The sequence below is a fragment of the Pithys albifrons genome, chromosome 6, assembly GCF_047495875.1.
Source record: "Pithys albifrons albifrons isolate INPA30051 chromosome 6, PitAlb_v1, whole genome shotgun sequence".
In the NCBI taxonomy this organism is placed as follows: domain Eukaryota; kingdom Metazoa; phylum Chordata; class Aves; order Passeriformes; family Thamnophilidae; genus Pithys; species Pithys albifrons.
Genome location: NC_092463.1, coordinates 32,920,808 through 32,945,795, shown reverse-complemented (window position 1 = coordinate 32,945,795; position 24,988 = coordinate 32,920,808). Strand labels below are relative to the sequence as shown.

The following is a 24,988-nucleotide window of genomic DNA, read 5'->3' as shown; positions in this document are numbered from 1 at the left end:
AAAATAATGCAGAGGCCATTTTCATTTCCATACTATAAATAAGAATGCCTAGAGAAGCAATCATCTAAATCTGTGCATAAGAATGGGAACACCAGGGAGCAGTGAAAAAGATTTGTTGTTGTCCCATAGCAAGAACCTGATTTGTGAGCCCAATCAAGCACAAAAAGTATTTACTTAGAAACGCATTTTTCCTTTTACAAGGGCAACTTGTTCTTACTCAGAGAAAAACTGAATAAGTTAAAAAAATCCCAAGATCACATTTTGGAACAAGAAAATGGAAAAATGTTTATTTCATAGAAAGCTAACATCTTTTAAGCTGGGCAATAGCCAGAAAACTAAAAAAACACAAGTACATGTTTGACAACAGACAATGTAAATTTACTGTGCATATACCAACAATTTGATAAACATATACATATATTTATTAATTTTATATCAGTAAAAAGCATTTCAAAATGTTTAGTAGAGATAAGATAGGAGACAACATGGGTTAGTGCAGCAAGCACTAATCATTACTTGTGTACAGATATATATATATATACATGTATATACAATGTGTATATATATTGCATCGTTACTAGTGTAAAGATTATGGGTGTATCAAGAAAAAGATTTGACATTTCATTAGTTGGAGAGAATCTTTCAAGATTCAGCACTCAGTTCTTCACTTCATTAAAAGCAGTCATTGTTGTATATCCCATATTAGATGAATCAACTGTTAAAATAGAAACTTCCTGCTCCTGGCACAGCAAGTTATCCCTGTAATGCATTTATGGTCATCCCATACTGTAATGTGAATTGCAGGCATTACCTTATGAGATAAGGAATCAAATATTCCCCAGAAAAGTTTTTCCGTTAAATGTAATTCTTCTGCTGCTGCAATTCCATAGCTTCCCATTCCTGAAGGCAGACAATAATATTTCCAGCACTGCTCATAGTGATTTGTCAGAAGCTAGATTTTCAAGAAATGAAAATGCACATAAAACACTGGTATTTAACAAAACAAGACACCTTTACAAAAGTTGTATTATTTGTGTCTACCTCTTCATTTCCAATGGCTCATAATAATTTTTTTTTCATTTTAGGAGATCAGCGAGCCCATATGGTAAAAGTATATAAAGTCTACATTATCTCCAGCTGCTACTGTGGGATTCTTAGTGATGACAGGGAGTAGCAAAATTTCCGGATTGTCACAATTTCAGTACAGATTAGCTCACAGAATAAAAATAGAGACAACAAAATGGGTATGAGGCAGGACATAAAGTCTGATGAAAAATTTTACAAGTTCAAATTGATTTTACCCCTGTCATTTGTAGTTGATGGCTTCAGTGTTATTCAAAACACTACAGAAGACATCCATAGTACACTATCAAACAGGCAATATGCAATATACCAATTAAAGAGCTAGTATATATGATTGTCAATACACTTTGCACCAATTTCTTCTTTAGAAATAAAAATCCCCATCCTCTGGGAAATTTTAACATTTCTTTTAGTATCAGACTACAATCTTGACATTTTAGTTTTTACTGCAATTCTGTTTAGGAAAGGAAAATAATAATTAAAAAACAGATCAAACTCTCCTTCTTCTCCACACTCTTAATAAAAAATTAATGAGGTCCAGAGCACATTTGTCAATACAGCAGCTCAATTCTAGAGTATGGTAGAATTTCAATTCTTCCATTAAAAGACCTAGAGATGTGAGTCCATGCTCTTTTATCCCAACAGGAAAATGAAACAAATCTGACAGAATAAAGTAAGATTTATTTATCATCTCACATTTCTAATTCTCTATTTACAGAACAAGAAGATGAAGAAGACTTAAGTTATGGATTGTTCAAAACCAAAAGGTATGTTTTCTTCCCTGTATCCCATCTCTTAGATTTCACTCAAAATTCATTCCTGGACTGTGCATACTTCCAAGAGTTATTATAGTTCATACAGCAGAAGAAATATTAAGATAGCACTAACATTTCATTTGATACATTGAAATACTCTTTTGATGAAGCATTGAGAAAGCCAACAGTTCACTAAACAAAATTGCATAATCAACTTACTATATACTGTTTGCATTAGGCAAGATTTCAAAAGAATCTGCAAACATTACATTCAATTTGAAAGACTTTATAAAACGATTATTGTATTTTCAAATCAGAAGTAATTCCACATGGCTTCACCCTGACTGTTCTGTTTTTAAAAACATGATGGCAACAGTGTATTTTGAAGTATCATGCTGAATGCATGTGCAGAAAGTAAAGTGTTTACCTTGAGAGGCATTTTACAGTATTCATTGAGCAGGGGAACATCAAAAACTAGCCTTCTCAACAGCTGTTGTAGCATAGAGGGGCGTAAGTGGCTGTAAGTTAAAAAAATAGATGTTATTAGAAAACTTCATACAGTTCAGCAAAAATTAAATAAAAAATTAAGTCAATATTGGAATACAAAACACTAATTAAAAGTATTTTGTAATGGTAAGAGCATAAGGAACTTCATGATGTCTCATCTACATATAGAATATAGCACAGAAAGTTTTGCTTCTTCTGGGCTCTCTTAAGTGATATACAAATCTACATTTCAATTCCTGAGATAACCTCAGTGCTAAGTTCAGCTTTAGCATCAGCTTTAGGATTTGGTTGTTGTCTAATTATGACCAAGGTTCCTCAAACCACAATCAGAAATACAAACATGATGATTCCTTAAGTCTCCAACACACAGAGTCAGACTTGCCAGAACATTTTTGGTAATTCCTGGGTTTTTTATTTTACAAATAATCAGAATTTATTCTGTATCACCATAAGCCTCATATCAACACGCCAGCTTATATAGTGCAATACTCAGTATGGAAAAATTAAATGCACTTTTTCTTCAGAAAAAGCATTTGTATCATAAAATGGTGAATTATTTCATGCATGAATAAAATAATCTTAGTTTTACACTATACACTAAGAAAGTTTTAAATTACATATTCTACACAAAAAAAAATCAAATTGTACAGAGGTATCATACATACTGGCAAATAGCAAGCAGGCATTCTTCAATAGTGTCTCTTTGTGCTTTAGTAAGGGACCGTCCCTTGGATAACCTATATATTGTGTGAAGCATGGAGTCAACTAGAGAGGCATGATGCTCTGTTCCAGAGAAGAGAGGAGCACATCTTTTGAGTAATGGAAACACAGCAGAGCAAATGTATCTATTGAGTGCAAGAGCTGCCTCTGTGGTACTCAGAGAAACCTGTATGGAGTGGTAAATGATTATTAGCATCACACTGAAAAAAGGTTACTAGATATGAAGTCTACAAAATAAAATAATTAAATACTCCTTAAGTTCCCTTAGTGACTGCATGCTAACAGGATATTCCCAGGATACATATGAGGAAAAAAGCCATTTTTTTCTCAACTAGAGAAAATTCAGGCCATCCATTTATGTCCTGTCTCTTGCCACACTGCATTCTGAACCAATAGCAGCAGGAAAGAATATAAACATTCTTCCTTTAAAAGGTTAGAAAAACCCACTTAGCATTAAGTAGCACTTTTGATCTCACTTAATTTTTTCATACATATGGATTTTCAGTGTAATTACTGGAAGTACATATGAAATAAAAGCAATCATTTGGCTTATTACAGTATGCTCAATGTACTTCTTGCATTACTTTACCAACTGCATTAAAAGTTTTTAAACTACTTTACATTGTTGTTTCATGAGGTGCTACTGAATGCTTATAATTAGACTTAAGCACTATTAATACTGAGTTAATATTGATTTTGTTTTATAGTGAGCCTATCCTTTTTTTTTTTTTTAAGAGCAGTTTTGACTTGAAATTCCATTTTTTACACTTACAGAGCTACTATGTCTGGCCACTGCACCTAAACTCCATAGCGAAATACGTACTGTATCCAAAGAGGCGGATGCTCTTAAATCTGGTAAAAATCCAACTTCCAGTAGGTGAAGGAGGAAGCTTTGGTCCTTAATACCATAGACACGGTCCAAGAACTGTACCATGGGTGCTTTATGATCAGGACAGAAACTTGCAGACATGTCTGGCTCATTTACTGTGCCATCTACACAAGTGACAAGTGATAAGACAAAAAACCCAAGACAATGAAAGATGCTATAATTACATTTAAAGTGTAAAATCATATATTCAAAGAAAATTATATTCTTGTTCAGTTTTCTTGTGTGCTGTAAAAAAGTAAGTTTTTATTATTTCAAAATCCTTATTATTTTACAGTTTATTATATTTCACTTAAATAAGAGCTTTGAAAGCAATGGTAAAATATTAGACTATTTTCATTACTATTCTGGAGAACATTTATGTGGTACAGTTAAAAATAAGTATTACTGCAAATACTAAAAACACATAGCAACTGTGAAGTCAAAGAAGGCTAAAAAATTTAACTTTTCTCTCATGTAAACTAGATTAGAAAGAACATGGAATCCTAAGGGAATATTGCAATAGTAAAGTAGTCAATGGTGTACCTGGTAAAACATGTTTGACTGCAAAGGGGTAAAGATAATTCTTGTGAAGCAGAAACCACAACAGAAGGACAGAAAGGAGGATAAAGTCATTTTTCCTTAGAAGAAAAGATCTGTAGGTTATAGCCCATGGAACATGGAGAAATTAATGTGAAACTTGGAGATCATAATGAAATAAACCCCCTCATCCTCTGATGAGTTTATGCTTTATAGAAAAACTCATTTTTTATGGTTACCTTGGAAATTACTTTGTGGAAATAAATTCTCCCTGGATAACCATATAGACCACTTCTAGGAAAGAATCAACAGTCACCTAAGAAGCAAGAACACTTATGATCAATACACCTCTGCAGTCTGGATTCTGATTTGGAATTGGTTTTGGGTTCCAGAGTAAAGAGGGTGAAAGCTCAAGAGTCTTTGCTGACTTGCCTTTAGCAGGCAGTGTTAAGAAGGCTGTTAGTTCCACTGACAAAAACTCAGTCTCAACCTCAGTGATAGGTAGGGATCCATGTTCAGTAAGAAGCTATGCAGTTTGATGCAGAGACTAGCAGGTCCACACAGAGGTTTCACATCTTCTGTGTGTACACACAATACTGTGTTTGGGTCTTCAGAGAATTCTATTCTCCTCCGGGGAGAGAATAGATGAATCACAGCAGTAAGAGAAACAGGGTAACAACACAGCAGCAAAGCCTCAACTCCACAGTGGCAACCCTTGAGGTATTTAGGTGGACATAACTCTTGAATAATTTGCCTGGGAAGGAAAGGCAATGTTTTAAGTGAAGAACCACTCCACCCTAATTAGTGTGTCCCATTGCACACAAGGTTTTCTGGTGGTAGACAGGGTCACCAAGGATATGAAAAAGCAGACAGTGCAAGTGGGAGATTGCTGTATTATGCACTAAGCTGAGTGTCTTCATGATGTGTCAGAGAATTCCATGATAACTTGCCTACATTTTGTGGGAGGACCTTGTGTGAGGAAGGCAGAGATTTCAAAGCACTATATCAGTCTCAAAAGAATGGGTGAAATAGGGTAGAGGGATTTAATCAGCTTGATTATAAAAAGGGGAATTATTTTGGGACAAGATGAAAAAGTACAGAAATAGAGTGTCAGCAAAACCTCAACTCTGAACATGAGGAGAGCAGGCTTCAGGCTTCTCAGGAAATTAGTAAGTAAAATCTCCTGGGAAAGTGTTTTTGCGGGTGCTGGGGTCCATCAGTACTGGTCGCTTTTCAGACTATCACCTCCTAAGGGCATGGGAGTGGCAATTCCCAAATGTCAGAAGTCAAGCAGATGAGCAGAAGGCTCAATGTGTAGCAACAACAAATGAGTCAACAAGATATTGGGCACCATCTGAAACAGGTATTTAGAATACAGGAGAGGGCATCGTTTTGCTGTTTTATATCTACTTATAGCTATCTGTCTATCTATCTATCCATCCATCCATCCATCCATCCATAACAGAAAATTCATACATAAAGCAAAATAGATAAAGCAAAAGTACACCTAAGGCAACTAAAATAGTTAAGGTAATGGAGCAGTTATGATCAGAGACTAAGAAAAGTTTAGATTCTTCAGTTTTGCAAAATGAGGACTGAGAAAGGATATAACTGAGATTAAGAGTATTATAAATGTAGCTGACAAGGTGAATTAAGAACTGCTATACACCAAATCCCAAAATACTACAATTCAAATGTGTTAATCAAAATTAGTAGAATATAAGGGTGGGGTTTGGGTTTGTTTTTAAATGCTTAAAATGTAGCAAATAGTGAATTTCTAGAACTTATTGCCAAAGGAATTTGATAATACAGACATTATTCTAAAGGAGATAGATACATTCTTGGATACCACATCCAGAAACAGGTATTGATGGACAGAGAGGTACACTGATCTTTCTAAACAAGTGACTGGATGATGTGGAAATACAAAGTGACTGAGCCTAAGCTCACACATTTTACCTAAAGATGTAGCATCTCTACAGTCACTGCTGGAGATAAAGTACTAATCCTTTAGTGTGATCTTGTAAAGTATTTCTCATGTTCTTACGTTCTGTGCTCCACAGGAGCAAATATCTGTGCTATTGGAGCAGCTCTAATTGATACAGATCCAATTAAAATTTGAAGAACAATTCTCTGCTTGTATCCAACTCTAACAAAATTGCTTTATTTTACAGCTGAATGCTAATGTGCCAAAAGACTTTTATAAAAGATATGTAGTTTAATAAAAGTATTGTTGTTACCTTTGTTAACTGTTGACAGCTTTAGTGGTATACTTATAATCCCAACCAAATCTTCAGTTGGCACTAGAGATCGAAGGATAGACCTGATTCGAATAGCTTCCCCTTTTCCACTTTGAATAAGCTGTTAGAAAAAGTTTATCAATCAAGAGTTTTAGTACTGAGTGTCATAAGAAAATTTACCAAAATATTTGTATTAATATGATTTTTCCAAGCACTGGAAGAAAATTCACAGAAATACAATTTATCTGAGAACTCTAATGAAGTTGTCAATTTTCAGGCGTTCCTCCTTCTGTATCTGTTCTTATTTTGATATTATAACAATGATCTCACAATATTATAAATTTCCAATAACACAAAAAATCTCCACAGTGATAAGATTTCTAAACCAATCAGATATGGTGATGAAACAAACTTATTGAAATATTCATGTTACCAACAAAACCTTAAGTTGCCAGGTTTTGAGCTTGCTTCTTTACTTTACAAATGAATTCAAACCTGCATGATATATCTATGCATTTTTCTCCTATTTCTATGCAACAAAAATTTCAAAACGATTTGCAACAATGAGGTGACCAGTTCCTTTCAACTCCTTGGAGAAATTATGGATTCATAGCCTGTGTCTGAAAATCTACCAGTAATTTTCTTAACATAAAACTACTGTCTGTGGCAACAGAGAGCTATGTGCAGCTAATAAAGTTAATAGCTTTAGTAGCAGTAAGTAGGGAGGCTACAAGCCAAACTTCTTCCTTCTTATTGTATTAAGATACATATTTTCATCTGGGTTCACAGTACTAAAGAATTTTAAGTACTGAAAAGCAAAAGTCAGTCTAACTAAAACCAAGTCTTCTATGGTGCTTCTATGGATGTTACAGTCAAAATAGATATTTTACATATTTTTCCATGTATTCAAGTGGTGTGGGCACCACATTTCATCAATGCACACAAAAGCAGCTCTGTATCACATTCTTAGGAAAGTGATTTTTATGGCTTTCTAGAGAATAGTAAAGGGCCAATTTCAGAAATTTTTATTGCACGAGTTAATTGTGCAACACTAGAAGTTCAATTTTTTTTGGATATCATAGTCATATAAAAATAATCAAAACTTTAGACAAATAAAAAGCATAAGGGAATCAAAAGACCATGATTCTTTATAAACAGCTTGCAGGGAATATATCAACATAGATACAGCAAGAAGCAATAAATTCTACCTTCTGAAGGGAAGAAGCCTTCAAAGAGAGAAAGGTTTACTTACACATTTACAGTTATGTTTACAAATCTCCTACATTTTCTGAGCAAGTGAAAAAATGAACTTACATGCATTTCTGGTGCACAGCGCCCAAGTAAATCTATGAGAGCTGAGTAAAATGACATGATTGCATTGCCCATGTGCACAGTCTCCTCTTCCTCCTCCTCCTCATCACTAAAAAGTAGAGTAACAGTGAACAATTTTGCTAATGTAAAGTTTATAGCTCTTTTCTGGAGCAAGAGACATGATCCAGAGACTATCAATCAGACATACTCATTCCCCTTGGCTCCCGACTACAGGGTTTTCATGCCTAGAGAAAGCATGCAATTGAACAGGAATAGGTGACTTTACATGCGCCGCCAAAGTTCCTCTTTTACTTAACCTTAGCTTCATTCCACGGCAGCCTTCTCCTTTGCTTTGTCCATCAGGCTTTTTCTCTCTCTCTGTAACTCTTATTCCACTTTTATCTAGCTCATGTGTTATGAATTCCATATGAAAACTGTTCCTGGGTGCGAATCTCTCTAATGTTCTGGTTTGGTATAATGCCTTACACAACAGGGTCTATTATGAATTTATTGTAAGCATGATTGAACCACCTATGAAATCATCACTTGCCAAACAAGCATTCACATTTACTTACCCTTCTCTTTTATATGCCTGGGAAGGAAGGTCACGAGCAGGATTCTCTGATATCCTGATAGCTTCCTGCATAGCTGCCAGCAAACCATTTCCTCCTTCTCCCCTAAGGTCTGGCCCAAAACACTCTGGTCGACGAATAAGGAGCTTGACAACAACGCTTGCATTTTCCTCAACACTTTCACCTGAGGACCAAAAAGCACTATATATACTTTCTCCTGAAAAGTATCCTTAAGTCAGAAGAGAACTTCATTTTTCCCTAAATTTTACAAAATATAAAACAAATCCTCATTCTAGTGGTTAAAAGCAAAAATGTATTAAGTTGGCATCATTGGATATGCTTTAGCAAAACTATACTGAGGTTTTAAAGTTCGAATGAAGACTTGCCTTGCAAAAGTTTTCCTACACTCAATCTAGAATGGTTCACTTTAGGAGGTTAGTTAATGCTATTGGAGTGGGTGGAAAGAACAGGGAGAAAACAGAAGGAAGGTGGGATGATTCATGATTGAGATAATGACTGTCTACTAGAGACAGGAAAAGCTGTGCATGTAAGATGTATTGGGTTTGCATGACCAGGTTTGGGTAGTGGGTGGGGCTCCAGGAGAGCTTCTGTGAGAAGTTGTCAGAAGCTCTCCCCATGTCTGACAGAGCTAATGCCAAGGCCAAGGCTGAGCCAATCAGGAATGGTGGTAACACATTTAAGAAGGAAAAAAATAAGTTATTGTGCAGATGTAATTGTGGCCAGAAAAGAGGAACAACTCTGCAGACACCAAGGTCAGTGGAGAACAGGAGGGATGAGGTGCTCCAGGTGCTGGAGTTGAGGTTCCCCTGCAGCCCATGGTGCAGATCATGGTGAAGCAGCTGCGCCTCTGCAGCCCATGGAAGACCATGGGGATGCAGAGATCCACCTGCAGCCTGTGGAGGAGTCCCACGTCAGAGCTGGTGGATGCCTGAAAAAAGGCTGTGAACCCATGAGAAACTTGGGATTGATAGAGCAGCCTTGGTGGACACCTGTCATCCAGCCAGCCCACCACACAAGCAAAGCAAAACAACAAATTCATTCACTGTTTCCCAGACAGGTGTTTACCCAGTTCCTAGAAAGGGGCTCAGCATATATAATGGTTGTTTTCGAAGACAAGTACTGTAATCACAAATGTTCCCCTCTTCCTTCTCACTTCCCTGAGCTTTTATTGCTGAGCACAATGCCATGGTATGGGCCAGCTGTCCCACTGGTGTCCTGTGTCCTCTCCCAACCTTTGCCCACCCTGAACCTACACTGGGGCCAGGGAAGGAGGGAAAACCATAGAGCATGAAAACAAAGAAGAAAGCATTCATGTTGCACAAATACTGCTCATCAACACTCAAAACATTGGTATGTTATCAACACTATGTTGTTAGACATAAGTAAAAAAGTGCATCAATAAACAAGTTGCTATGAAGAAAATTAACTCCATCCCAGCCAGACCAGGGTGTGAGAGCTCTTTGATTTTTAATGGGCCAACTAAAGCAAGGAATTTTGGTTAACTTTATCTCCTTAGCATTTCATCAATGGAAAACTCAGAGTTTAGTCTCCTCAAGATGACCACAGTAAAACAAATTGCATTTTAGGTTAAACATACCTAGAGTAAAATATTCTGACTCTTTCTATTGCATATTTAAATATTTGTTAAAGTTTCTTGTTATTTAAAGCTTGAAATTGGATAGTTCATCTTTTATATATAAAAAACTCATTAAGATCAATTTTAAAGGTCATGGCTTTTCTGAAACAACCCCATTTAAAAGAGTCATGTGTGGGAAAATTTATGTATACTTTAAAAGGGAAAAGTGTGAGTTTAACTATTCTCTATATTCAGTGCATGTGAACGGGTTGTGATCTGGATGCTTGCTGAATAGAAGTCTTTAGGAAAAGGAGTCTTCATGCAAATAAACTCTTTCCATGTAACTAACTGCTTTGTGGACTGCACTTAGTGGCACGTGGAAGCATGATGGGAATAATAATTATGTCAAAAGTTTAGCTTGTGGTTAAATGCAACTGTTTGGAAATTCACAGTGGCTACCTTATAAAGAATACTGATAATCTGTAGGATGATATAAAATTAATGGGACAAGTAGGAAGAAGACAGATTACAAGAAAAGAAGTAATTCAGAGTCAGTGAACTTGTGATATCAGTAGCCTGGATCATCAGTATCTATATTTCACATGTAAGCTATAATAATAAACTAGCACAGAATGACAAGTAACAAGGTTATATTAAACTGAATACTGTAGCTTTAGCAGTCACCAAAAAGTAGGAAGAGAAACTGCAGTTTAGCTGAGAGCAGCAGTGGTGCTACGAGCAATTCAGAGTCTATTGAAGGCATCAGTAGGTGAGATAACTGGGACTGGCTCTAGGAGCAACTAAACACTTTAAACATGTCAGTCTTGTATTTTTCCTACTTAAAACACTGGTATGATCTTGATATGGAACACAGGGTGAGAGCAAATGGTCTGAAGTTGTACCAGAGGAGATTTAGATTGATAGGAAAATAGTCTTCTGTGAATGAGTTGTCAAGAATTGGGACAGGCTGCCCAGGGAAACTGTGGAATCACCATCTCTGAAGCTGTTTAACAGAAATGTAGACATTGTGCTTAGGAACATGTTTTAGTGCTGGACTTGGCAGTATTAGGTTAATGGTTGGACTCAGTGGTCTTAAGGGTATTTTCAAACCCATAAGTGTCATTTCCAATCAAAAGAATTCAATTATTCTAAACCTTAATTCCAGACTTTTCAGAGAATTTGTAACTAGAATCTTAGTCTGACCTTCTCTGTATATATATTTCTTTTTCATTTCCCATCTGATGGGATATCAAACTGTTGAGAATAGCTTTAATATCTTGCAGACTGCTCTAATTTACCTCACAGGCCAAGTTAATGAAGAATTTTGCCTGGAGAAAGAAACTTTGCTTATTCCAAGGATTCATCAGCAAGAACCAAAACTCATTCATTGTGTTTACAAGAGTGATTGTTGCTTTTATCTCAACCCCCACAATATTTTACTAATTTATACTTGTAATTATGCTCTCAAGCAGAGGACACAGAGAAATTAGTAACCTGATTTCAAACATGCAGAACTGTCCCCAAACCCATCATAATGAGAAAATTCAAAATCCCAGCCAGAACTGTTTTTCAGAAATAAAACAGAAACACTTCAAATTAAAAGTTAATTCTACTGACTGGCAGTCCATACATTGAAGTTTACTCTTCGTACTAACTAAATTATTACGTGAAAGGCCAGAGTTGTTTTCATCTAATTTTAGAGCACTGCTAGCATTTATTTACATTGTTTAAATTTACTTCCCTTTCCCTCCCCTATCTGTCCTTTGAAACACTTTCCTTATTGACAGACCAAATATGTGGTGAACTGAAAAATCTTTTGGTCTCATCTAATCTCTAATCTAAATTACTATTTTGATGAAAAAAAAAATCACCTGAACTGAGGGATGTTCTTGAGTGTCATTCAGATAATCTACATTTGATTTTAACATATTTACTTATAAAGTGCAAAACATAATTGCCCACAGAAGCAAGTTATCAAAGGAAAAGATTTTGTCTTTTTTTGAAGACATCAGATATAAGATACACAGACAGGAAGTTTTACAAACATTGACCTCTCAGGATTATGGGAATGTGGATTATAGGAAATTTGCTTTTTGTAATGCAAAATGCCTTAATTATAAGCTGATAAATCTCCCAGTGTTACAGTGTCCAAGAAAGGCCTAAAATCACTGCTCATTGGTTGTGTTTATAACTAGTGTATGCAGTACATGTAAATACTAGAGGAATTCCTAAAATTATTTCCTACTGTAACAGGTTAATCTACTATATTATGTGATTTGCAAAAAGATCAAGAAAAAAATACAACCAGGAAGGTTCAAAAAAAGTAACAATAATCAGCATATAAGAAAAATTTTGCTTTTGTAATGAGAAGAGTATGCATTAACATCTCTTCAGTTATTAGCATTTTTTTTGTTAGGAAAGCAATTTCAAGGAAAACTTTTGATGGAATTTGGATGGCAAGAAATTACACTTACTGTTAACAAAAACTGCAAATCGTAAGAACGACAGGTAACGTTCCCCCTCTATTGGGTTCCATCCAATGTCTGGATATCCTTTAGCCAGTAATACTGGACAGCTCTGCAAGCCACAACCCGCCAGGTAGGTAACAACCTACAATACAGAAGCAATCACTTATTCATGTATTTAGAAATAGATTTCTGAAAATAGCTACAAAACAAAATGAGCATAGTAATTTTTTTTAAGCACAACGTTTTTTCACTTAAGGAACTACCAGTATAACTCATTATTTTATCAGTCATAGTTTGTTTTGACGATGATGAGAAAAGTCTAGCACTATTTATATCTGAAGTTACCTAATTATATGATGACACAAAAATACAACATGAACAAATGTGGAATGTGAAAAGTAGAAAAAAATTGTAGAATCCAGTTTTAATTTCCAATGGCAAAAGTTTAAAAGTAAGGTCGTCTACATGTAATTTATTTGCTTTGACCAGGGGCTTTACAGTACAAACTTCAGTCACACAGAAATGCTGTATCATTCTGTGAATAGAGAATGCCTGTCATGTTCATCAACTGATAGCTAGACAGTATTGTTTTGCTCTTGTTACAGAGCATATGGATGTATTTACTGAATAACATCCATACACCCCACTAGATGAAGTTATTGACCCAGCAAAGGTAACATATTAGAGCCAAAACATTACCATTGGTACAGTTAAAATGACTGACGAATTTGGGAAGCCCAGTATAAGATACAGACAGCCTAATTTTCCAGCATTAAATACAGCTTATCTTGCAGTTGATATTATGTTACTGTTTGAACATTCAGCAGTTGGACAGTGCCACGTATTACAGGGTAAGCAATCAGTAAATAAAAAATATGCAGTCGATGACTAGCAGTGAAATCCAGTTTACAGAATCACAGAATATGCTGAGTTGGAAGAGACCCACAATGATCATCAAGTCTAACTCCCAGCCCTGCACAGGACCATTCCCGAGTCACACTATGTGCTCAGGAATACTGTTCAAACAGTTCTTGAACTTTGTAAGGCTTGGCACTGTGATCACTTCCCCTGTTCTGCAGTACTTTCCATGAAAATATCAGACAGTCACTGGTAGTGTTCCAGTCACCAGTGTTGTATCCCAAGGGTTGATATCAATACCATTTAATTTCTTTATTGACAGTGCAGAGTGCACTCTTAGTAACTTTGCAGGTGATACAGAATTGATAATTCTTCTTAATACTAATTTTGCGTAACTAGTATATTTCTGTGCTGTCTCACGCCCTTTCCATTCATGTTCTTGTCTCTGTCTTCTCTTAGCTATCCCCATAATATGCCCATTTATTTCAATTTCACAACTTCTCCTCTCCCACAGCATATGCTGTTCACAAACACTCCCACAACCAGTTTCACTCTCATCATAGGATTCTCTCACAGAGCACAGAGATTTTGCCAATGCTAAGCTATCATTTAGATGCTTAGCTGTTCCCTACATTTATATAAAACCCTTCCTTCTGTTTTCAGTACCCCAGTGCTGTGCTAGCACATAGCACTTCCTTTCCCTGCTTTCCTACTCTTCTGACTGGACCCATATTCTGCCACTAAATCTGTTTTTCTCCTGTAATATACAAAGAACTTTCATGTGATTTTTTACATTTTACCACAATTTTCAGTTCATCCTGCCTCTCCTCACATTCCCCTTTATTCCTAACCACTGCCAATGACTTGAGTTCTGGATGCAGTTTGCCAGTGCAACTGCTCTTAAAATTCTGTTCCACCTTTCCTCTTCAAGTACCTGCCCTTCCATTCTGTGACCTATAACCTCCATTCCCACCAATATCTATCATTTGAGTCAAAAGACCTGTTTCATTTTTTCACATTCTCTTCTTAATTCTCAATTTTTTTCCTCAGCAAACAGTGTTTCTTGATATTCTTTTCTCCTGTTTCATGTCTTTTTTCTTGTCATCCTTTCTACTTGATAACAATAGTGAAAGGATGCAGAAACAGAAATAAATCTCTTTTGCTGTGATTGTCAGCAAGCATAAAGCAAAATCAGGGAAGATAGTGCTCAGTCAGTGTTACCTTGAAACAGCACATACCTAGAGTAAGTATCCAAAAATTAATATGCTCAAAGTTACCCTTTTAAACCCTTCTACACAAATACACCATTTCCTAAACAGGTCAAGAGGTCAGAGTGGCCACTTACCTTATCAAGGTCTGGCTCCTCCAATGCCAGTGCAAGCTCATTGTTGTCCATCACAGAGGCTGCTGCAACATCCAGTGGTGTTGAACCTCTCATTGAAGGAAATGCTGCAGGAGAAAGTCAATAAACAATGAAACTGAGTTTGCAATAATCCTATTCATGCAGCAGAGGGCAGCAATCATGCTGGAATCTAGAACATAAATATATTGATAGTACATTGAAGGCCTATTCTTTATTCAAGAACATGGTCAACTGTTTTCAATAATGTGAAAATAAATGCTGAAATTTTCTCCTGACTTAACATCCGTATCTATAATCATACTCAACCACACTGGTTTTAAATGCAGATGAAAAATCAGTATTAACATCATTGCACAGCAGAGGAAGACTATTTCTTTAGCAGAGCAACATGTTATCTATGTAATTCTGCACAGCCCTATCAATTCAAGATTTTAAAATATATCTAAATTTAGACAAAAGAGACATTTCAAACTTCAGTTACCTGCTTTCTTTCTTTAAACTTTTTCCAGTTTCTGTGTTTATTATAGCCAAATGCAGTCATGAGCAGCTAAAGCACTGTGAAATCACACACTATCTTACCTTGTTATATCTTATTTTCATTGCCATCTACCTAGGCAATAGTTTCCCTCGTGTTACAAAAATCTAATGCATGTGCTTTAAAAAAAAATGCATTCAGTTTCCAGGAAAAATCAGAAATTTACTTCAGTAGCCTAAATTGCAGAGACAAGAAAAATGATACCATGAAACAGGCAAACACCATCAAAGGTCAATTTAATCTGAAGATTTTGAATCACTATGATTTTGAATAGAAAAAATGTCAAACGCTATGTTTAATCGTAATTTCTTCAAGGCATTTAAAAACACAGATTTAGACTACTCTGTTTCTAATACAATTCACAGACTCGCAAGGATGAAACAAAACTGATCAAAAAAAGAAAGACTTAGAGGTGAAACCACAAAGTGATTTAAGCATATTTCAACTTTCTATAAAAATTATACACTAGTCTTGTGATAGCACAGTTGCTTCTACTCTTGCTTGTAGCTGTTACAGCTACATGACATACCCAGTCCAACACTGCTGTTTTCCAGTAAGTAGCTCAGATGCTCAAACATGGCCTTCTGGTTTTGACGACTAATTCGACAGAAGTAGCACAGGAATCGACAACAGCTTGCCACCATCTTAGGAAAAGCGATCTGCTGAAGAAGAAAGTTGACAAAGCAGTGAAATATGTTAATTACCAATCTGTTCCAATTCTTCTACTTGCACTTCTAAATTGGAAATCATAGCGAAGTTACCAAGATGATAAGCACCTGACAGTTGCTTTGGTTCTAACTTAAGAAAGGACCTGCATTTCCTTTTCACATGCATGCTCATTAGGCCACCAAAATGGGGAAAAATCATTTTGCAGAGGACTATGGGGGACATATAAGGGGAAAAATGCAGAAATAATTCTCATTAAAGCAATTTGCGGACTAGCAAATGTAATTATACAAACACACTATCTTAGCAGCATTACAACACCAAGTTTGACCCCCAAAAATATATCATAGAAGAATAGAGAATATTGAAGAGCCTCAGTTTCTCCTCCCATATTACAGTAAGAATATAAAATCTGAGATGAACAAGCTGTGCCTCAAAACTATGTCCTAAGGATATTCACAAGATGAATGACAAAATCCATTACCTTCAAGAATTTTTTTTAAAAAGAATCTTGGTTGCACCCTTTAAAGACAAGCAGGAATATATTCTCAACAGTATGTGTGTATACATATATATATACACACACATATATACATATATATACACATATACACATATAATATATACATATGCTATAATACCCAAGGTGATAGCTGAGCATTTTAATCACAATACCATTGGGTTTTTTCTTTCTTTGACATCCTCCCTCTTTCAAGTCATACCTTTCAACTATAAATACTACTTAGACTTTATTATAACAAAACTCTCTTTACAAAACTCTAATTCATTTTAAGTACAAACTTTTCACTTAATGAGACAATCTTGCAAAGAAGGTAATTATGTAATTAAATTTTGTATATGTATTATCTTTACAGAAGTACCTCCTAACTTCTGGGGACTTGATAAATCATAGTTTTTCTTTGGCAAAGGTGTTTTGGTATATAAGCAGTTCATTTGCTATTTCAAACATAAAGAGTTACTATGTGCAAGCAGCATTGCCTAATATTCCTGCTCTTTAATTAATTAATTAATTAATTCATTCATTCATTCATTCATTGAAACATTCCATGAAGTTTCCACTCCCCAGATTACAGGCATTTTAACAGAAAGTGTGACATAAATTTCTTTAGAAAACTATCATAACAGCAATACTGTTTAAAATTATCACTTCAGAAACTCCTCATTATTGACAGGAATGTATATGAATATGGAATTCTAAAACTTTCAAGCATTAATGAAGACTTTTGAAGCAAAATGGTTCAATTCTGACAGTCAAACAGGATGTTGTTCAAGAGTCTTTGCAAATGGATGAACAACCAAAATCACAAGATCTAAAGACACAGGCTCTAAAAGAACTATTGAAGGCATTAACATACGCACTAAAACATAACTGTGATGCCCAATTATTTTTGGTATATACATTTCACAAATGAAGTACCTTTCCAGGATTTTTTTAGACAATACTAGCAAAATACTTCTGAGGTATATATATACTCTCAGCCACGTCAGATTCCACAGATATCCTCTTCTGTTTCTGACTCACTTATTAACAGAACAGCTGGAAAAAAGCCTGAAATGAATTTTTTTTCAGTTTGAACCGACAAGTTTTTACTTTCCCACCATTCCTGCAGAGACACTACATGTCATGATAAAATAATTTATTCCAAGAAGCTGAAGATTTAGCTTAAACCATCTGCTGCCACAGCCTAGAAAAATGCCCAATCCCTAAAGCAGAGACTATGTTGCATGGTTACTCTTTCCATCTCTTGAAGATATAACACTGAACAGAAAGACATCTCCATGAGATACCTAACATTTTGGGTGGCCAGACACATTTAGTGCCATGACACCAGGTTACTAAGCAATTTTCTAGGTCTGCATTTCCTTTGAAGGATATCATGGCAATTTCTGTAAAGTATTTTTGTAGACCTGTGTTACTAAAACTTTGTATGAAAACAGTTTTTGTGGCATTAGAAGGCATTGTGGGGTTGTTGTTTTGAGTTTTGGGTTTTTTTATCACCTTTGACTATAGTTACAAGTTGTAGCAGAACCACAGCATTGTAACACCTCTAAATTAGCATGTAATGATTAATTTCAACTTGCCTTGAAATGAAACAGAAAAACTAAAACTGGTATCGGAATACTTTGTAACACTGTGCCACTATAGTCAGATGCAAGGTATAAGTATTTAAAAGAATGATATGAGCTCTATGACCACAGAGGCAAAGAAAGGGAGATGCAGCTGCACATGGAAGGCAACCAAGTAATGAAACATTGACAAACAAAGGATAAGCAAATGGTAGTAAAATGGGATGGAAACTGTCTCAAATATGTAAGAAGAATCAGTAGCCAGGCAAAAGAACTGTAGATAACCAAAATTACTAGGATCAGAGGAGACCCCTCTTTTTGGAATGGAGGTAACAGGTTAAGACACAGGAATAAGCAAAAAGAAGAGAGAAAATAAGCCTGCTTCACTTCTCAGTTCCTTCAGTTGTGAAAATTTTCAGTTAGGCTTCTCAGAATTTATGCCACTCTGCCTTTAGCACACAAGCATAACACTAAGGGAGAACACAAAACTGCAAGAAAATTATTGCTCAATTCGAGTGCATGAATTTGAGCATTCAAAATTAGTTGTTAGTCTCTTATTATAGTTTATTGGTAATGCTACTTAATCTAAGATGAAGAGGTATATTTTCCTAGTAGAGCTACATCTCCAATAAATGCAGCTAAAGTGTACCTTTAATTTAAAATAAGAACAAAGTATATTATAATGATATTGCAAGAGAAATGAAACACCTATAAAACATCTCACTCACTTTTTAAAAATCAAATCCTAGATAGCTGGGCTTCTCCCTCCAGCACCATAAAAAATATGACACTTTTATCTCTAACGAATATTTTCATTTGGAAAAGCAAAATCTAACTTACATGAGGAAGATACATAACCATTTCCTTCTTAAACATCCTAACAAACTTTTGGAAAGGTTCAAAATGCAAAACACATAACAAAATTATGGTGAAATTACCTGAGATTTATCTCCTCCAAGCACATTCACCATCACATCCATAACAGTCTCATGCATGCCCAAGACTCTCATTAAGTTAGGATGCTGATAAAAGACCTTGTTGTTCATTATATCTCTAAAACGGAAGAAAAGGCAACAATTTCTTTTAAGAAACCCTGCTTCAATTGAAGTCAATGATGTATTACTTCAGAAACCTGCTTTCACTGCAGCAATATAATTCCAGATTCTTAGATTTCAGCATAATACAAAAACACCTGACAACTAATATTTCACATTTATGCTGTTATTCCTCTGATTCTCGTGGATTCTTCATAATAAGAATATTAACTTTTAAATTTTTTCAAATGGCATTTCTCATCTCTAAATTGCACCTTCCAACAGTTCTGTTTCAATAAATAAAAAAAAAAATGTTCTAGAATTCACTCTATTGGTTTCATAATCCAGAATACAACTGATGTGCTTCAATATAATCCAAGGATTTCTAACATTTTAGGACAACCAGTTAAAAACACATGGCAAATAACAGGCATCATGCCAGCTGTAAAGAAACAGAAAACTGAGAATGGATGACTAACAATACAGCACCTGTGGGAAGGTGGCTATACACATGACACCTTTAGATAAAATTTACCCTTTATCCCTCATGGAATTCTCAGCATCTTTACAAATTCAGCACTGGGGACAAATTGGGTAATACCATCATATATTAACTAATGATTAATTCAAATGAAGAGATCAGTCTTTGAAATTTTTACAAAAGACGATTCAATTTTTACATTGAAATAGTAAGAATAATGGAGGTTTCTTACAATTGTTGTAAAGGAGACTAATTGTTCAATTGTTGAAGAAAGATAAAAAGATGCAGTTCTCAGGTAACCATCCTATAATTTTCTCTCTTTCTTGATACAACCTGTTAATCAAAGCAAGTGATTTTCTGTGATCCACCCCCCCACTCCCCCCCGCCCCTTAAAACATTAAGTGGCCTGACCAGCATGTATTCACATAACAGACATGTAGGCATGCACCACAATACCACTACTTAACAGAGGTAATTTCATAGCAAAGATGAAGGAAAATATTCTCATATCATCAGTTGTTATATAAAGGCAATTTCATATAATTCTAATGCAATCAAGGATGAAAAGGGCAGTCTCCAATGTTCAAATACTTTAAGCTGCCACTGATGGTGAAATAATAAATACCAACTACTTAGAAATATTTCAATTCACAACACCACTTTCCTGGTTCTACCTAACTGCTTGCACAAATTTCCAATTGAAAGGACACCAGCAAGTTTATTCAACCGTGCATGAAAAATAACATGACCTTTAATTGTGGGAAAGGTGCAGTATAGACACCAACAAAGACTTCAGTGATCTCTTTCTCCAGAGCTGCTAAAATACATACTGTGATGAGGGTTTAACCATTAGGCTTAGCTACAGTAAAAGGAGTCCCTTTTCTTTAGATAATACCTTAGTTCACAGAAACTGACCCATTTGATACTGCTAGAGAGATCACTTGGATTTACTAATGCAACAAAAAGCTTCATACCAATTTAAAAATAAAATTATGTTAATTCCATACCCTAATCCATTAATCATCAGCAGTTCCTCCTCTTTTCCCATCCTCACACTGAGAAGTGAGCGAATCTGGCCCAGTGCTGCAAGCAGATTGATGGTGTCGTTCACAGAGGCAGCACTAATGGTGTATGCTTTCCGCAGAGCTTGCAGCAGTTCCCCAATGCTGTCATATTGCCTGCGAAGGAGGCTGTACATAATCCGAATTAATTCAGGATCTTGAATCTGATCTTCTTGGGACCAGCGCACCATGGTCTGGGATATGAGTTCTTTCAGTGTAGCTGAAAGTAAAATAGATTAAATGTTACAAGTTATTCCAACAGAAAACGTCAAAAACATGTATTATAGTAAAATGCTGCATAACAGTAAACAACAAGGCAGTTGTAGAACAGCAAAAAACAACAAGCAGACTGCACAGGAGTTTTTAAATAGGAAAAGCAACTTTTAGATCTTTTGAAGTAAATATGATGTTCTTGAGAGGTGAAAAAAATAAACATCTACTTAGCATTCAAGTTAATACCAGCCTTGTTGACAATGAAAACCACTTAGATGATCATGACTCTAAGAATCATCCTCAGAAATTAAATGCCACATTTAGACTTTTAATTTATCCTTCATTTCTACATCAAGTCACTGTCAATGACATTGAAAACAATTTTTCTGAGTCCAGAGTTTAGGAAATTTACCTGAAACCTAGAAACTTATTTGAGGCCTTGTTGATACCAAGTAGAACAGGATTATCCTTCCTCTTAAAACAATGCAAATTTCTTTATTCTATTACCAGTAAAGACATCCCTTGACTTTTCCAAAGTTCTTTCAGTGGTTAAGAACACTTCCCTCCCACTTTGCATCACAAAAGTGTTAATAGCTAGTGTAGACCTATTCAGTTTTATGTCTACATTATCCTTTTCCTTGCTTACAGTTCTCCTTTAAAGTTCAGTTAATATTGTATTTATGCAAACCCATCATTAATTCTGAGGTTTTGTTCAATAAACAAATTCTTTTATTCTGTGGACAAAAAATTCTCAACTTCATAGATCCACCTGTTCTTAGTGTTGTGGTATATTATGCTTTATTTCAATATTGACTTGATAGTAACTGAAGTCCCATAATTATTATTTACACTGATTTATTTCCTCCATGTGTTTATTCTCAGAGTTCTAGCTCATTTTTAATCCAAATTTTACTGATTTGTCATTAACACTAGGTTAAATTGCTGGCATTCCTCTCCTTAGGTAAAAATCCACTTGTGATTAGAAGTTAACACATGCTTAGAGGAAAAGAAGATTTATTTGTAGAAAATAGCTCCTTCTTATGAATATTCACATTCTGAGTATGTGACCAGACATTCGAGGCCAGAGACTTTAACCTTGGACACAGGTACGTCATGCACACCACCACTCCTCTTCATGCATATAAGAGGATTGGGGTACCTCAAACATTCTTTTCCTTTCCTCTCTGAATTCCAAATTTATTGGTGCATAAAGAGGAAGTGCACACATGGACTAAAAATCTCACAGTCTCCAGCTACAGTCAAGTATATGATATAATATCATATATTTATATACATTTCACCATGCTTTGAATTACTTCATCCATGTTCACATTTGTACTATGCATCACACCAAGGATAAGCCCAAACCTGAAGAGATTATCTGGAATTTCTAAAAATACAGACACGGTAGAATCATTTGTACAACTACTGACCCATAAAACATGAAATATGTGAACTGCTCTGTTCAAGGACCAAACATCATGTGCCCTGAGGCTTTAGGATTGAATGCTTCCTGGTTAGTGACAATAGAATCCTCATGAAGCCTGAAGAAATGATACTTTCAGCTACTGAGTAGGTTCTGCTACCATTTAAGAGAAAGCTGATGCTAACAGATGAGTCACTGGAGAATTAAACACTTTCATGCAGCATATCAAATTATTACAAGATTTAATGTACTTGGAACATAGTAGCAAACTTAAGAGACTGAAATATGCTTTCAGATCAGGAAAAACACTGTCGTTTGCTTTACAGAGCAAGCAGATCATGTAAGAGGTGTCCTGAGTTATTATATAACTTTGCTGTATAATCTCAACACAACTCTTGATGAAGTTATTAAGTCTGAAATCAAATTAACCATTCCAGGTCTGTACAAGAGCTTTTTTCCAAACTGAGCAAATTGGAAATAGAAGAGTAGTAGTGAAAGGATAATAGTGGCCACTACTTTCATTTTATTAGAAAACATGGTCCTGTTGACTGTGTGACTTTTAACATTTGCATCATGGAAGTATTTATGTGGAAAGAAAACTTACTAGGAGATTTCTCTTCTTCCTCCTTAGGCTCCACTTTTGCTGCTTTTGGTGGACCTTTGATTTTGTACATTAATGAACGGAGTTTGCCAGCCAAGGAGGAATCTTCCTCTTCTTCTTCCTCTTCTTCTAGTGGAATACCTTAGTGGATAATAAAACGGGTTAGAAACAAAGCTTAATCTTTGAACTTAACTCCTTCATCATTTAAACAATATCAAAATATGTATGGGAATAATTTTTTAACCACAAATTTCATACAAGAAAATAAAAAAGGTAGCAAGGGCAGCAGCTTTAACATGTTAGCTACAGTAGCACCATTCAAATTATTTTCCTTTCACTACATGTGCTCCTTATGTCCAGGCTTACAGTATTAAGACCAAAGAGGTAGTACTTCTTAAGAGTCTACTATGGCAATTAATATGACTCAGAGTAATATTTGATTACATATGTGATCCTTTGTTTCATATTACAGAATGTAAGCTAAAGAAAGACATATATAGCTATATCTTACAATATAGTACAATTTTTCAGTTGAGACACTTAGGAATCATAATACATATTAACTGAATTGAAAGCTGTAAGAAGGCAGACATTCAGAGGCTATATGGGTGACACCTGCTTTTCATGAAAACCTATACAATGAGATGGGATGTCACTTTACAAAGTAGCTTGATACGATTCATCTCACTAAACTGCTTCACAACCATTCAAAGTCTTTCACATCTCTTAGTGGTGATCAGACCCGTTATGTGCAGAATGTGGTATCCAGTTGGAGAAACTTTGCTGCTGGCAGCTACCAAGGGGAAGTTGAAATTATGACTAGGACTGACTAAGTGAGTAGGAAGAAAAAAATCAGAGACAGTGGGAGGGAATAAAAGAATTCCAGGTTGAAATTGTAGAGTAAAAGTAAATACAGAATTTTAGACATGGGATAAATGTAAATGGAAGGGTAAAATGAAAAGCTAATAATGAAGGAAGGTTACAGTCAGTCGGGAAAAAAGTAAGAACAAGAAATGTAGACAGTAATGAGAGGAAAGAGAAAGCAGACAAGAATATTAAAGAAAGAAACTATCTCACACTGAAATAAGAGCTAGGCACTGGACACAAGAGACACACTGGGAGGAAAACCCTTGAGAAGCTGAAATGGACAGACAAGCAGAATTACATCGGGATGTTAAGACACTGTTAGAGTGGAGGAGATGAGGTCTCTGGCTTCTTCAGATGGTGTTGCATTCCCTGTTCCCTATCAGTAATTGTTCATTCTGCATCCTCTTAAGAGTTGCGATCCATTCAGAAGATGACCATCTCCTGTTGCTACTGGCTAATAATTCAAGTGGTAGAGGTCTGCCCACTGGTACAGATGGTTTCATAGAACCACAGAATCACAGAATATGCTGAGTTGGAAAGGACTCACAAGGATCAGCCCTCCTGGCTGCCAGGGCACTGCTGACTCATGTTCAACTTGCCATTGACCAGGTCCCTCTCCATGGCCAGGATACTTTCCAGCATCTCATTCCCCAGTATATACAAACATCCAGGGCTGTCCCATCCCATGTGCAGAATCTGGCATTTCCCCCTGTTGAACTTCATATGGCTGGCAATTGCCCAGTCCTCTGATTTGTCGAGGTCTCTCTGCAGGGCCTCCCTGCCTTCAAGGGAGTCAACAGCTCCTCCCAGTTTTGTGTCAACTGCAAACTTGCTCAGTATCCCTTCCAGTCCTGTGTCCAAGTAATTTATGAGTGACAGGTCACCAGTCTGATGTTACCCCATTCACTATCAGGGTCTGTTATCAACCCATGAACCAATTGCTCACCCACCACATGCTGTGTTTATCCAGCTATATTCTGGATGTTTTGTTCAGAAGGATCCTGTGAGAGACAGTATAAAAAGCTTTACTGAAATCCAAAATGATTACATTGAATGGCTTCACTTGATCAGCTAGGTGAGTTACCTTGGCATAAAAGAAAATCAGGTTGGATAAGCAGAACTTCCCCCCATGAAGCT

At 35.8% G+C, this 24,988-nt stretch overlaps 1 protein-coding gene across 1 annotated transcript in view; it reads right to left on the bottom strand.

Annotated features, from left to right (window-relative positions):
- The window catches only part of RYR3 (ryanodine receptor 3), a 199,670-nt gene that overhangs the window by 76,350 nt on the left and 98,332 nt on the right, over window positions 1-24,988 (bottom strand). The window contains exons 38-50 of the mRNA XM_071558067.1: window positions 22,988-23,125; window positions 20,691-20,964; window positions 19,107-19,221; window positions 15,944-16,076; window positions 14,862-14,965; window positions 12,665-12,800; window positions 8,597-8,777; window positions 8,025-8,130; window positions 6,711-6,831; window positions 3,889-4,058; window positions 3,011-3,231; window positions 2,266-2,356; window positions 812-952 (exon numbers count right to left, since the gene is read on the bottom strand). Of these exons, the coding sequence (XP_071414168.1) occupies window positions 812-952; window positions 2,266-2,356; window positions 3,011-3,231; window positions 3,889-4,058; window positions 6,711-6,831; window positions 8,025-8,130; window positions 8,597-8,777; window positions 12,665-12,800; window positions 14,862-14,965; window positions 15,944-16,076; window positions 19,107-19,221; window positions 20,691-20,964; window positions 22,988-23,125 (1,931 nt within the window). The remainder of the gene's footprint in view (window positions 1-811; window positions 953-2,265; window positions 2,357-3,010; window positions 3,232-3,888; window positions 4,059-6,710; window positions 6,832-8,024; window positions 8,131-8,596; window positions 8,778-12,664; window positions 12,801-14,861; window positions 14,966-15,943; window positions 16,077-19,106; window positions 19,222-20,690; window positions 20,965-22,987; window positions 23,126-24,988) is intronic.